This window comes from Hemicordylus capensis, chromosome 3 (genome assembly GCF_027244095.1).
Source record: "Hemicordylus capensis ecotype Gifberg chromosome 3, rHemCap1.1.pri, whole genome shotgun sequence".
Classification (NCBI taxonomy): Eukaryota; Metazoa; Chordata; class Lepidosauria; order Squamata; family Cordylidae; genus Hemicordylus; species Hemicordylus capensis.
In genome coordinates this window covers 263605146-263617952 of record NC_069659.1, presented here as the reverse complement: position 1 = coordinate 263617952, position 12807 = coordinate 263605146, and the positions used below count along the sequence as shown (strand labels likewise).

Genomic DNA, 12807 nt, shown 5'->3' with positions numbered 1-12807 from the left:
CTCCTACCATCAGTTGGGAGCCCAGGCCTTTGAAGGAGGATGAGCAAAGCCAGGCAAGCAGGGGTGCACATCACCAGCTGCCTCCTTTGACTGCTTGCCCTCTGCCCATTCTCCTTCCATCCTGGCTGATGGAAGGAGATGGGCAGAGCCAGGCAAGAGGCCCCAGGAGGTGGCTGGTGGCAGTGGCAGCTGCAGGTGGCCACTGGTGCATGTCGTGGGAGCCCTGGCTAAGGAAAGAGGGTGAGCTTTGCAGCTTTTCCCAAGGCTTCCAGATGCCTGGAAACACTGGTCCAGCAAGAGGAGCAGACCAAGAGCTCTGAAGCCTCAAGGACATGTTTTCAGTGGCACAGAGGGCTTCCTGGGGAAAGGAAAGGAGGTCCTCAGAATTACAGACCAGTTAACTTAACGTCTGTTCCAGGCCAATTGATGGATAGCATCCTCAAGGATAAAACTGTAAAGCACATAGAATAGGCCCTGCTGGGAGAGAACCAGCATGGCTTCTGCTAAAGTAAATGTTGCCTCACAAACCTTTTGGAGTTCTTTGAGAGCGTCAACAAGTGTGTGGATAAAGGTGATCCCGTTGACATAGTATACCTGGACTTCCAAAAAGCTTTTGACAAAGTTCCTCATCAAAGACTCCTGAGAAAACTTAGCAGTTATGGGATAAGGGGACAAGTACATGTGTGGATTGCTAACTGACTGAAGGACAGGAAACAGAGGGTAGGGATAAATGGAGAGTTTTCACAATGGAGGGAAGCAAGAAGTGGGGTCCCCCAGGATCTGTACTGGGACCGATGTTCTTTAATTTATCCTAAATGATCTAGAAGTAGGGGTAAGTAGCGAGGTGGCCAAATCTGCAGATGATACCAAACTCTTTTGGGTAGTGAAATCCAAAACTGATTGTGAGGAGCTCCCAAAGGATCTCTCCAAAGTGGGTGAGTGGGCAACAAAATGGCAAATGTGGTTCATTCATTCAATGTTGGCAAGTGTAAAGTGATGCACATTGGGACAAAAAACCCCAACTCCAAGTAAACATTGATGGGATCTGAACTGTCACTGACGGACCAGGAGAGGGATCTTGGGGTCATGGTGGACAGCTCGTTGAAAGTGTCAACTCAATGTGTGGCAGCTGTGAAAAAGGCCAATTCCATGCTAGGGATCATTACTGCTTTTATATTTTTCAAATCTCCAGTCACTGGAGGTACTGTGCTGTGGGTGGATAGGGCCAGTTACTCTCCCCCTGCTAAATAAAAAGAATCACAATGTTACAAGGTGCCTCTTTTCCAGGTTAGCCGGGGTTATGCCAAATTAGCAGGGGTTAATATGAATTTTACATATGTGTTATAGATCATATCGAGAAGAGAAATACAGAGAGACTACCTTGCATAGTAAGGAAGGACCAGCACTCCCTGTGAAGTGCTTGTACTGTGCAGGTGCTGCTGCTGCTGCTTTCCACTGTAGTGCAGTTTGTGTGTTTGTGGGGGTGCAATTTCAGCCAGTCTCCCCTGCCATGAAACCTGGAAATAGGTCTCTGAGAACCAGGCAGCATTCAGAGATCTACTTCTGGGTCAATGGGGGAGAACAGCAAAAAAAAAAAAAAAAAACACTATCTGCACAAACAGTGGAGTTGCACTAGTCTGCAGTGTGGGAGCATTAGTGCTTCTTCATAAGGAGTGCTGGTGCTTCCATAATCTACATGTGAGCCAGATTTCTTAACTCCAGTGTATAGACCACCTCAAATTATTTTAAACCAGCTTGAAGAATTTGGCATTTCAACATGAGCCACTATTAAATTTGCAGAGTATGACTTTTTAAAAATTGCTACAGTTAAATAGTAGAACGCTCTGTACACAAGCAATGTTGATCTGTTTTCAGCAATAAATGGGAGAAGTGCTTAATGCGTACTAGAGAGAGTTTCTTCTGCATAGCCAGAAGCAGCAGTTCTGTGAGCACAGGAGCCAGTCCTTCATGTATATTCCTGTGTTTATGACATTTCCCCTGCTTTTTCTGATTTTCTCTCTAACTTTCCTTCTTCGGTGCTCTAGCCCCTCCTACTCCTCTTTTCCACATATGCTGGAGATTTAAAGAAATGTATAGGCCTCTTGAAATGCCTTTGATTTACGTACACTCTGTTTGCAGGTCCTCATACTTCTACGCCAGAACCACCAGTAACATCAGGTAATTTGAGATGTGTTTGCTTTATTATGCACGTTTGCGGGGGTAGGGGAGTCATCACACACACTCTCTTCTTTGGATCATTAATATCAGGACAATACCATGTGTATGAGAAGATATTGGTATTCAAGTCTTTCTTACCACTTTGGAAATTTATGAATGTTATCATATTATATGTCTATAATTTTCTAGAATTTTTTTTGGATTATACTAATAGCTGCTGGTAATGTGTGATGGAATGTAGTACATGATCACAGCTTCTAAGCAGAAACCAAGGGTGGGGGGCAGGAGCCCCATGTCCTTACAAGCAGATGGCAAAGGAAACGGGAGGCTGAGTAAACACCATGGAGGGAGTGGGTGCTGACTAGTCAGTGAGGACTAGGGGTGTGCATGAAATGCATTTTGCATTCCATTCCAAGCTCAGAACAGAATGCAAAATGCGTGAAACATTCCATCAGAACAGTCCGAGCCCTGTTCCGGGCACCATTTTGGAATCCAGAATTGTGCTCAGAACAGGGTCAGAATGTTCTGCCTTAGAACATGTCATTCTGTTCCAAGCTCAGAACAGGACCCCTTTTAAAAAGGGCATTCTGTTCCAAGCTCGGAACTCTTGATATAGCCCGTTTTGAGGTGGAATGTTCCAACCTTGGAACATTCTGCACATCCCTAGTGTGGACAGAGTCTGATGATATCTGGAGCTTACGAAGGGCACCACTGACTAGTCAGCACTACAAAACTCCATGCTGCTGATCTAGCATTCTCTGCCTCCTAGTGCATCTCAACATTCACCAGTAAGAGTGTGGGACCTGCTCCTTCTCAGCCGCTACTCAGCCAACTACTGTTTTTTGTCCCCACCACACAAGTCCCCACTGGATTATATTAATAGTACTTTCATCCCCTTGAACATATATTATGATTAATATGTTGGAAAAAATGCCCCTTTAAAAAAATGCGGGGCGGGGCTTGTTTCATTATGGATATTTTGCTAATTATTTCAGCATGTGAAGGAAATAATAACTGCAATGATTAGAGGGAGAGAGTAATTCTATTTCATAATTCTGTCACGATTAGATTCATGTAGTACTTATTTTAATTGAATCAATGTATATCTTTTAGTATAAGATTACTTCTTTTGAACAACCCAGATATTAGTGATTGCAAATTTTGTAGCATGATGGAAATCTACTAAATTTGGTAAACTTTTCTCAGTTGCAGATTATTATGGTCAAGGACCAGCCAAACTACTCCTTTCTGACACTGTGTTCCAATTTTTTTAAAAAAATTAAAATTATTTTAACAGAACTCTAACCAAGAACATATTTTAGGCCAAACATTCATTTTAATGGCTGAGATGTCGTACAATCATCCCTTGCCAATCACTTGGGTTACATTCTGGCAAGACCTCACTGTTGGCAAATTCACGGTTGGTGAATCATTAAAGTCTATGGGAAAGAGGGGGTTAGGGGAATCATGACCACAAAAATACCTAAAAATAAAGGGGGGGGGGATATACCAAAAAGTGCTTAAAGAATCACAAAAAATAATGTAATATCGCCAAGAGTCACCAAGAAGAATGAACAGATTGAACCACTGGAAATTTTTTGAACCCCTCCCCCCAAATCACTCAACAGCATTTTAAATTGGCAAGGGACAACAAGGTCAGCAAGGGTCACCAAGTGGAATAAGCAGGTTGCACCTCTGAACCCCCTCCAAATTTCTGAAACCCCCATCACTAAAAAAACAACACTCACCAATGGCAGTCACTTGGGTCGGGGTTGGTAAGACCTAGACCTGTCACAATATCCTATTCACATATACTCAAAACCACAGTGGGTAAAACTGTGGCTGGCGAGGGATGACTGTATATCTGACTTATTTTTAGTTTCTCCCTATACTCAAGACATTTTTGAATACTTTTAAAGAACTTCGCATAGAAGTGTTTAGGCTACTAAGATTGCTTGAAATTAAAAAGCCCAATTAATATCAAATTATTAATAATATCAAAATCCTGCCTGAGACAGTAGTAACTTTTGCTTGTTTATCTTCCCTTTATTAAATAGTAGTTACTACTAGACTTAATATGACAGAATCCAATAATTTTTTTAAAAAAAAACATTATTAGAAAATAACTCACCTACAGTATATGCCTTCTACCAATTAATTATTCAGAACTGAGTTATTCTAAATGTATTGCTCTTTTAATCAGTTCATCAGTTCTCTGTTCCTCCAAACAGATGTTCATATTTGAAACCAGAAACTGATATATACGGGTGGCATGGTTGGAAGCTCAGTGGGTTGGCTTCAAAGGCTCCCTTCCTCTGACAGAGGAAGGTACATGGACAATAATGTGGTTGCCACTGTTATGCCTATCTGCATATGAGTTCTCCAAGTCAAGCCCCTATTTACAGCTCAGCTGACTGGACATGTCTTGCTATATAAATACCTCTGTATATTTGAGCTTACTTGTTTTTTTGCTTTGCAGGAAATAATTCTTGCGGTGGTTATCTTCTGGATTCATCGGGATCATTCCATAGCCCCTTCTATCCTGCAAATTATGGAAATAATCAAGACTGTGTATGGACAATACTAGCAAGCAACAGCTCTCGTATCAACCTCACATTTACAAATATTTAGTAAGTACAAGAAAAACCAGCTTCACAACTCAATGGTCAGGGGCGAATTAACGCATAGGCAAAGTCAGCACTTGCCTACTATGGTGGCAAATTTGTAGGAGCAGCAAATTCTGGTGGACGGGAAAGGGGCAAAGGGAAAGTTCTTAGTCTTTCTTAAAATTACCTATTAAAAAGCACCGCTGTGTGGTGTGGAATGAAGAATGAAGAGTGGCCACCGACCGGTTGGTGGCCGCAGCTGTAGCAAGGGTGGCAGTGGCAGCTGTGGTGAGGACTCCTTCCTCCTCAAAGCAAGCTCCAAGCTATTAAGCAGTGGGTGTGAAAGTAGCATATCTGCAGCACACCTGCAGAAATGATGCTTCCACATCTGCTACTACTTAAAAGCATAGGCACTTGCTTTGAAGTCTGCTGCAGCCCTGGAGAGGACCATTACAGAGATAGCAAGTTATGCCTCATCATCCATTATATCTAAAGTGTTTTTAGTCTATGAACAAACTTTACCAACATGAAAACATATTTTCATATTATATGGACTATTGATGTACAGCATTCCCTGCCATAACCAGCAATTCATTGCTCTTAGTAGAATAAACACCAGTTATTTGCCATATTGAGTTCTATATGCCTACATTTCTTGTTTTATTCTAGTACGGAATGCAACTATGATTATGTTGAGGTCTATGATGGGCACCTCTACTCACGTCTCCTTGGAAGATTTTGTTCTGGTTCCTTCCGAACGTTTATATCAAATTTTCTTACGGTGCGGTTTCACAGTGACTCCAGCGTAACACGCCCAGGCTTTTTTGCTGCCTACACTTTATTGCCTTGGTCATATGGTGAGTATATCTAGTTGTACCTATCTTCATCCAGTTTTGACTATCTTATTTCTGAACTTTGATGTCAAGGAAGGACTACTATAATAATGGAATCATGGTTTTATATTATTAGCAGAACTTGAAAGCAAGACTAATTTTTTACTTACATGCAACTCAATCTAAACAGTTTGAAATAGTTTATCACTAAAGGAGCATGAGAGTACCACTTTAATAAAGGTGAGCAGCAAAAAAAAGGTTCTTCTAATATATGCCTCAAAATTCTATTGCTTATAAACGTGACAACTCTTGATAACTTGGAACTTGGCATGTGTGATCTACCTGAGGAGATCTACAAATGTATCATTTTTCAAAAGGTTCTGTTTTAAAAAATGCCGCAGCTACAGCAATTTAAAAAGTGCTGAAAATTGGTCCACTTTTGCCAAACTTTATCCAGGTATATCATCTATTCCTTTCAAATTTTGGTGAAAATTACTGATGTACTCTTTCATACTTGTCTAAGAGCAGGAGTGACTTTTAGAAGTATGGTAACAGCAGCATTTCATGTCCCTTTAAATCCAATGGGTAACAAATACTGACAAAGTTATGCAGAGCATGACTGTTTTGATAATAAAGTTAGAATGCGGACCTTCTTCTGACATCAGTATGTGGAGCCGCAGCCATTGAATTATGCTGTAGGTGCAATGCCTACTCTGTTAGTAATGGAATGTGAGATATTAGGGAACTAGGTGAGGGAGACATTTTGGGAAAACCAGGTAGGTAGGTAGAAGGGAAGAAGCAGTGTGTGGGATTATTTCTGAGTAAGCCTGCCCATGACTGCAGCCTCTTTTCCTTCCGCCTCCCCATTCTCTCTTATCTGTCAGACAGAGAGTGAGTCCCTCACACTTCATTAAAATTACTATCTCCTTTTCTCATTTGACAGTGTTCTGCTGCCCATCCCCAATTGTCAAAATGCTAACAGGAGAACTGCATGATTTCTGCAATGTCTCATTGGCTTCAATGGGCAGGGTTACTTTTGACTGATTGATTAAGTACCATCAAGTCGGTGTTGACTCTTAGCAACCACATAGATGATCTGCCTTTTAGGTATCTCAGTGGTATGTTCGTTGCTGTTGTAATCGAGTCCATCCATCTTGCTCCTGGTCATCCTCTTCTTTCCTTTCCTTCAACTTTCCCCAGAATTATGGACTTCTCAAGGGAGCTGGGTTTTTGCATAATGTGTCCCATAATGCTGGGAAAAGTTCAAGGAAAGAGAAGAAGAGGATGACCAGCAGCAAAGATATGGACTCGATTACGACAGCAATGAATGCACCACTGAGAGACCTTAAAGGCCAAGTTGAAGACATATCATCCTGGAGAGAATCTATCTATGTGGTCTCTAAGAGTCGACACTGACTTGACGGCACTTAATCAATAAAAATCTATCAATTTGGAAAACTATACTCAGTTTAAAATCTACTCAAAATATATCTGTCATAGCTCTTTAAATTCTCCAGTATATTCTCTCCAGTAGTCATATGACTCAATAGAAGAAAAAGAAACCCAGACCATATGAACAAATTAGTAGTGGCTGTGGAATTATTTTCATAATGTTAAACCTTGACTGAGACATTAAGATAAAATCTGCATTATCTCTTGTCCTAACTGATGCTCATGATGAACAACATGTCTTTGATGTTTTTTCAAGGTCCTTTCCTCCATTTGGTGAATGGAAGCAATAGATGTGAAGGCCGTGTGGAAATTGAGCATCAGTACGGAATAAAGGGGACAGTTTGTGATAATTCATGGGACCTAAATGATGCAAATGTCGTGTGCAGACAGCTTGGATGTGGATGGGCTGTCTCAGCTCCACAATCGGCATATTTTGGCCCTGGCTATGGCTATATTTACCTAGATAATGTTTCTTGCAGTGGCAGTGAACCTTACCTTTGGGCATGCTCTAACAGAGGCTGGGGTGTCCACTACTGCAACCATCGAGAAGATGCTGGTGTCATCTGTTCAGGTACATTCAGGTTTTGTCATATAAATATTGTTATGCATTCTCTCCACTTCTGTGAGCAGTGAGAAATTTCAGTGGTGCCATCATTGTTGGATTCTGGCTTTCTTAGAACAAGAGATTACTGAGTATGTATGAGTATTTCTCATCTCTACAAATATACAGACTGAGCATTAGGCAGAAGTCAATAGCGGAACATTCCTACAAGTCACGACATATTATATCAGTTCCCAAAGAGCAGCCCTGCACCCCAAAGTGCTTCAGCTCTCAATTTTTCCATTTGGTCCTTCCAAAATTTAGTCTGTGTCTCTTGCTCACTCAGAAACTGTGCCAGAAGCTGCATCTTCTATTGTGATTTCTTTACACACACACACACATCAGCTCCTTCCATCAGTTGGATCTCCAATGTTGCCACAGTGAGTCAAGACAGAAACAATTTGTTCTTCTCCCAAATTAATGGTAATGTTTGCTTATTCCAGGCCGAGTGACAGAAGGAAAGGGAGCAAAGCCATAGACCTCTGGTTGGAGGGATTCAAAAAAAGTATTGGACTAGCACAGTATGATAAACAGTAGCCAACAACAATAATCTTCATTTGAAGGAAAAACTTCATTCACAATACAAATACGACCAATACTTACAGTATATACCACTTTTCAACAACAGTTCACAAAGCAGTTTACAAAGAAAGAAAGAAAGAAAGAAAGAAACAAACAGATCTCTGTCCCCAAAGGGCTCACAATCTATAAAGAAACATAGGATAGACTCCAGGACAGCCACTGGAGGGAAGCTGTGCTGGGAATGGATAGGGACAATTGCTCTCCCCCTGCTAAATAAAGAGAATCACCACTTTAAAAAGGTCCCTTTTTGTTCAGTTAGCAGGGGACTAATGATGTCAAAACCCAGTTCGTACGGAACACACTTTGCCGATATGTAACTACGACAGTTTGACGTGCCATGTGGAAAGTGCCCAAGAGAAAAACACTCTGTTGTGAATCAGAGCCTAAGGCATATCCAGTTATGAATAAATCTCATTTCACTCAGTGGGACTTACTTCTGAGGAAATCTATATAAGATGGGTCTGCATAGGCCCCTTCTGATGCTATGCCAAACGTTTACTTGCAAATATTTTCAGGAGAAAAGTAGTCTCTTAAGAAGGAGAACAGTTTCCAAAATAATTATAACTTGGTTGCAATGCACTTTTTAAAAAAGTTATTTGCACTCCTAACCAGCTGCTGCTTTGGCACAATTTTTGGAGTTTGTTTCTCCTTCATGACATGATCTCAGTCAATCAGGCATCATGTCGTGAACATGATGACATCACAGCAGCAACCAAATCAGTCTTGGCCGTGTGATGTCAGTGAGGGTAAACAAAGCCAATCACATTTTGTTCACTCTGAATGACTGTGGAAGAGAATATGTGCCTGTTGGGACCAATGCTCCATGTTCTGGCCAGGCTTGTTTGGCCATGGGAATGCATTTGCAGCACCCATGTACAATGAAACAACGGGTGACACTTCCCTCCTTTACAGGGCTGCTTGAAAAATTGCTGAAAGGGGATGCTTTTTGCAGTTTCAAACATTTCAGCAAAAGCTGCTTCTGTTTGCAACTCAGTCCTCACAACAGTTTTCTAGACTTTTTTTTTGGGCCTTGCTTTGTTCAAAGAAGAAACCAGAAAATGGCCATAGATGCAGTTTCTTGTATCTTGGGAAATATAAGATTCATATCTTACAATATTTACAGGAGTTTCACAAGACCACACTTCTGCCCTTCAGTTTTTATTTTAGCTGTTCTCATGGCCATTTTCTGACTTCACTACATATATTTTCAAAATGATAATATGGAAGTAGAACTTTGGAAAACATACTTCAGGGACTCAGCCATCCATCTAGTTAATATGTGTTAATTCAATATGTAATAGACCAGGCAATAACCCTCAGAAGATATGTAACAACACATTTGTGATACTTAATATTGGTGTCATCAGTAATTATGCCAAACTTGTTTTTACTGTTTAGCAAATAATGGAAATCTCTCATGAATGGAAATTAATGGAAGATCTCTCATATAAAATTGGTGCTAAAACCTGACTCTCTGTCCTTTATTTTTCAGGTTCACTCAATACAACAACAGGTAATGAGCTGTAAACAAAAATTTCTTTCACTTGTGTTTCCCTTATTGGTCTAATTTATTGAGCAGCTACAGAAGTGTCATGACTTTATAGGACGTGTGGTTAACAACCAGGGCTGTAATGTTTAGTCAATTAATTGGTTAGATTAATAGACTAAAACTCTTCTAATTGACTAAAAAGGTGCCCTCAAGTAATCAGGCATCAGATTTTAAATATATTTTAAATTACTTTTAAGCAAGAACTTACAAAACCCATGGATAGCAGCCACTGAGGTCAATCACACAAGTGAAAACTATGTTCTAGCCAGGCTTGGGAGTTGTGTATGCTCCCAGTTTTTGGTTGTGTGGAAGCAAGGTAAGAGGAAAAACTGGGCTGAAGTGATTGTGTGGAAGCAAGCTTGGAGGAAAACCAGGGTAGCTTTTCCTCCTACTTTGCTTCCACACAATGAGGCTATTCACACATGCATGCAAAACCGAACTAAGGGAGCCCAGCCCGGTTTTGCATACACATGTGAACCATCAGGATTGGGCCCAATCCCAGCAGCACCATGGTGGCAAACCTGCCTATAGAGCCACCCTTCAAAATGAGGTTAAGGGAGCAAGTGTTAAGGGAGCGTTAATGAGGTTAAGGGAGTGGGGTTTTTTGCTCATGTGTCAGCCGTGGCTGCAAGTAGCTGTGGCTGGCAGACTCAGGGAGGTAGATCCCCATAATGCACTGCACACTCATGCGGTGCATTATTGGAACTTGGGGGGGAGGGTCGGTCGGCACAGGGCGGTGCGTCCTGGCACCCTGACCCTCGGAGCTACCAGCAGTAGCTGGTGCTTGTGCAGGTAGGTGATCCGTCCACCCAGGGATGACGGAATGATTGTCTGCGGGGAGGTAAGCTCTTTAGGGCTTCCTCCCCGCAAACCTGGTAGCCCTTTCTCACTGCTCATGAGAAAGGGCTCAATCACTTCAATCCAGGTTTTCCTCTTACCTTGCTTCCACACAACCAAAAATGAGGAGCACACACAGCAATCAAAACCCTGGTAGAACCGTTTTTGCTTGTGTGAATGATCTCACTAACTTAGAAGAGTCAATTCCATACATAGCTGCCTTATACTTAGTGCCTAAATGGATCATTGGCGACACAGAACCAGGGGGATCTGCAGAGCATGCACTCCACTAACCTCATTTAACGGGGGGCATTTAAGAAGGTTGGCTGCTGGGAGTTGTTCAGCTCCTATTGCAGCACATAACCAGCCGAAACTGGGCTGGGCTCCCTTAGCCCGGCTTTGGCTGGTCGTGAGAATTGCCTCACTGTATCTTACCTCATCTGTGATATAAGGGTACAATAATACCACTTTAGAAATTGCTTCAGAGATATCTGAAATAGTAGGTTTGAAGGGCTTTGAACATTCTATAGTGCTAAATATTGACTGAGGGTTATATTACAGATCCTTAATTGAGAAAACTGGTTCAATATTTTAAGTCTGGCTTCTTGTTCTAAAGGCTGAAAATTCCAGTCTCTTGTGGAACAAGATAGGGTTATCCATAACAGTCAACCAGAAGACTGGGATGGCGATACACTTTCTAGCATTGTGCCCAGGCTTTCAGCAAAGGCACTTTTACATAAGAACAGCCCTGCTAGATCAGGCCCAAGGCCCATCTAGTCCAGCATCCTGTTTCTCACAGTGACCCACCAGATGCTTCTGGAAGCCTACAGGCAGGAGTTGAGGGCATGCCCTCCCTCCTGCTGTTACTCCCCTGCAACTGGTGCTCAGAGGCATCCTGCCTTTGAGGCTGGAGGTGGCCTTTAGCCCTCCAACTAGTAGCCGATGATAGACCTCTCCTCCATGAAGTTATCCAAACCCCTCTTAAAGCCATCCAGGTTGTTGGCTGTCACCACATCTTGTGGCAGAGAATTCCACAAGTTGATTATGTGTTGTGTGAAAAAGTACTTCTGTTTGTTAGTCCTAGATTTCCCGGCAATCAATTTCATGAGATGACCCCTAGTTCTAGTGTTATGTGAGAGGGAGAAGAATATCTCTCTCTCCACTTTCTCCACACCATGCATGATTTTATAGACCTCTATCATGTCTCCCCGCAGTCGTCTTTTCTGACTACCTTGTTCCAAAAATGTTCCATGTCACCGACATACTTAAACGTGATGTCATAAAATGAAAAGCTGCAGTGGAATTCAAAAATTGTCCTTGTGCCAAGCAGGATTCAAAGAACTAGCAAGCCTTTCCTTCAAAAACTATTTCTAATGAGGACATTACAAAGTTTCTGTTTCCTAGACAATTTGTTCTGTTGTCACACTCTTACAATGAGCATTGTACTGATTTCTTCATGGCTAAACCTACAAAACCTGATTTGTTGTGCAGCAACTCAGATCCATTAGCCCTAACATGATTGGCCTCTTTTTAATGGATAGCCTAAAAAGGGGGGGGGGAGAGAAAATCCCCTGGTTTAAAAAAACAAACATAGAACAGCGCTTTCATCGATAAAGGGCTCTAGCTCTTGTAAAATGGTTACTTAAAGCAGAAGTTGTTGTCTGCAATAATGAAAAAGTACACACTGTAGGCAAATATCTTTCCTGTTTGCAGTAGCTTGAGTACATTTATGCGTAGCGCTGTTCAAACAAATGCAGAGGATATAGCAGTCATCTATATAGCCTTTGTATGTTTGTCTCCTTGGCACATCTTCTGATTGTGGAAACATGCCATTTTTTCACTAGGCAATTGCCAATGAAATGGCACTGGTGACGTAGAAGGTGTTTTACTGAGGGAGAGAGGAACCCTTGCCCTTGAATTCGTCTTTCCACTGCAGTTAGCAATAGCAATAGCACTTACATTTATATACCGCTCTATAGCTGGAAGCTCTCTAAGCGGTTTACAATGATTTAGCATATTGCCCCCCAACATTCTGGGTACTCATTTTACCGACCTCGGAAGGATGGAAGGCTGAGTCAACCTTGAGCCCCTGGTCAGGATCAAACTTGTAACCTTCTGGTTACAGGGCAGCAGTTTTACCACTGCGCCACCAGTTCCTCTTCTGCTTCA

At 41.8% G+C, this 12807-nt stretch overlaps 1 protein-coding gene across 1 annotated transcript in view; it reads left to right on the top strand.

Annotated features, from left to right (window-relative positions):
• LOC128349938 (deleted in malignant brain tumors 1 protein-like) overlaps nt 1-12807 on the top strand; it is an 85355-nt gene that overhangs the window by 48760 nt on the left and 23788 nt on the right. The window contains exons 14-18 of the mRNA XM_053307277.1: nt 2140-2178; nt 4658-4808; nt 5454-5641; nt 7326-7640; nt 9745-9765. Of these exons, the coding sequence (XP_053163252.1) occupies nt 2140-2178; nt 4658-4808; nt 5454-5641; nt 7326-7640; nt 9745-9765 (714 nt within the window). The remainder of the gene's footprint in view (nt 1-2139; nt 2179-4657; nt 4809-5453; nt 5642-7325; nt 7641-9744; nt 9766-12807) is intronic.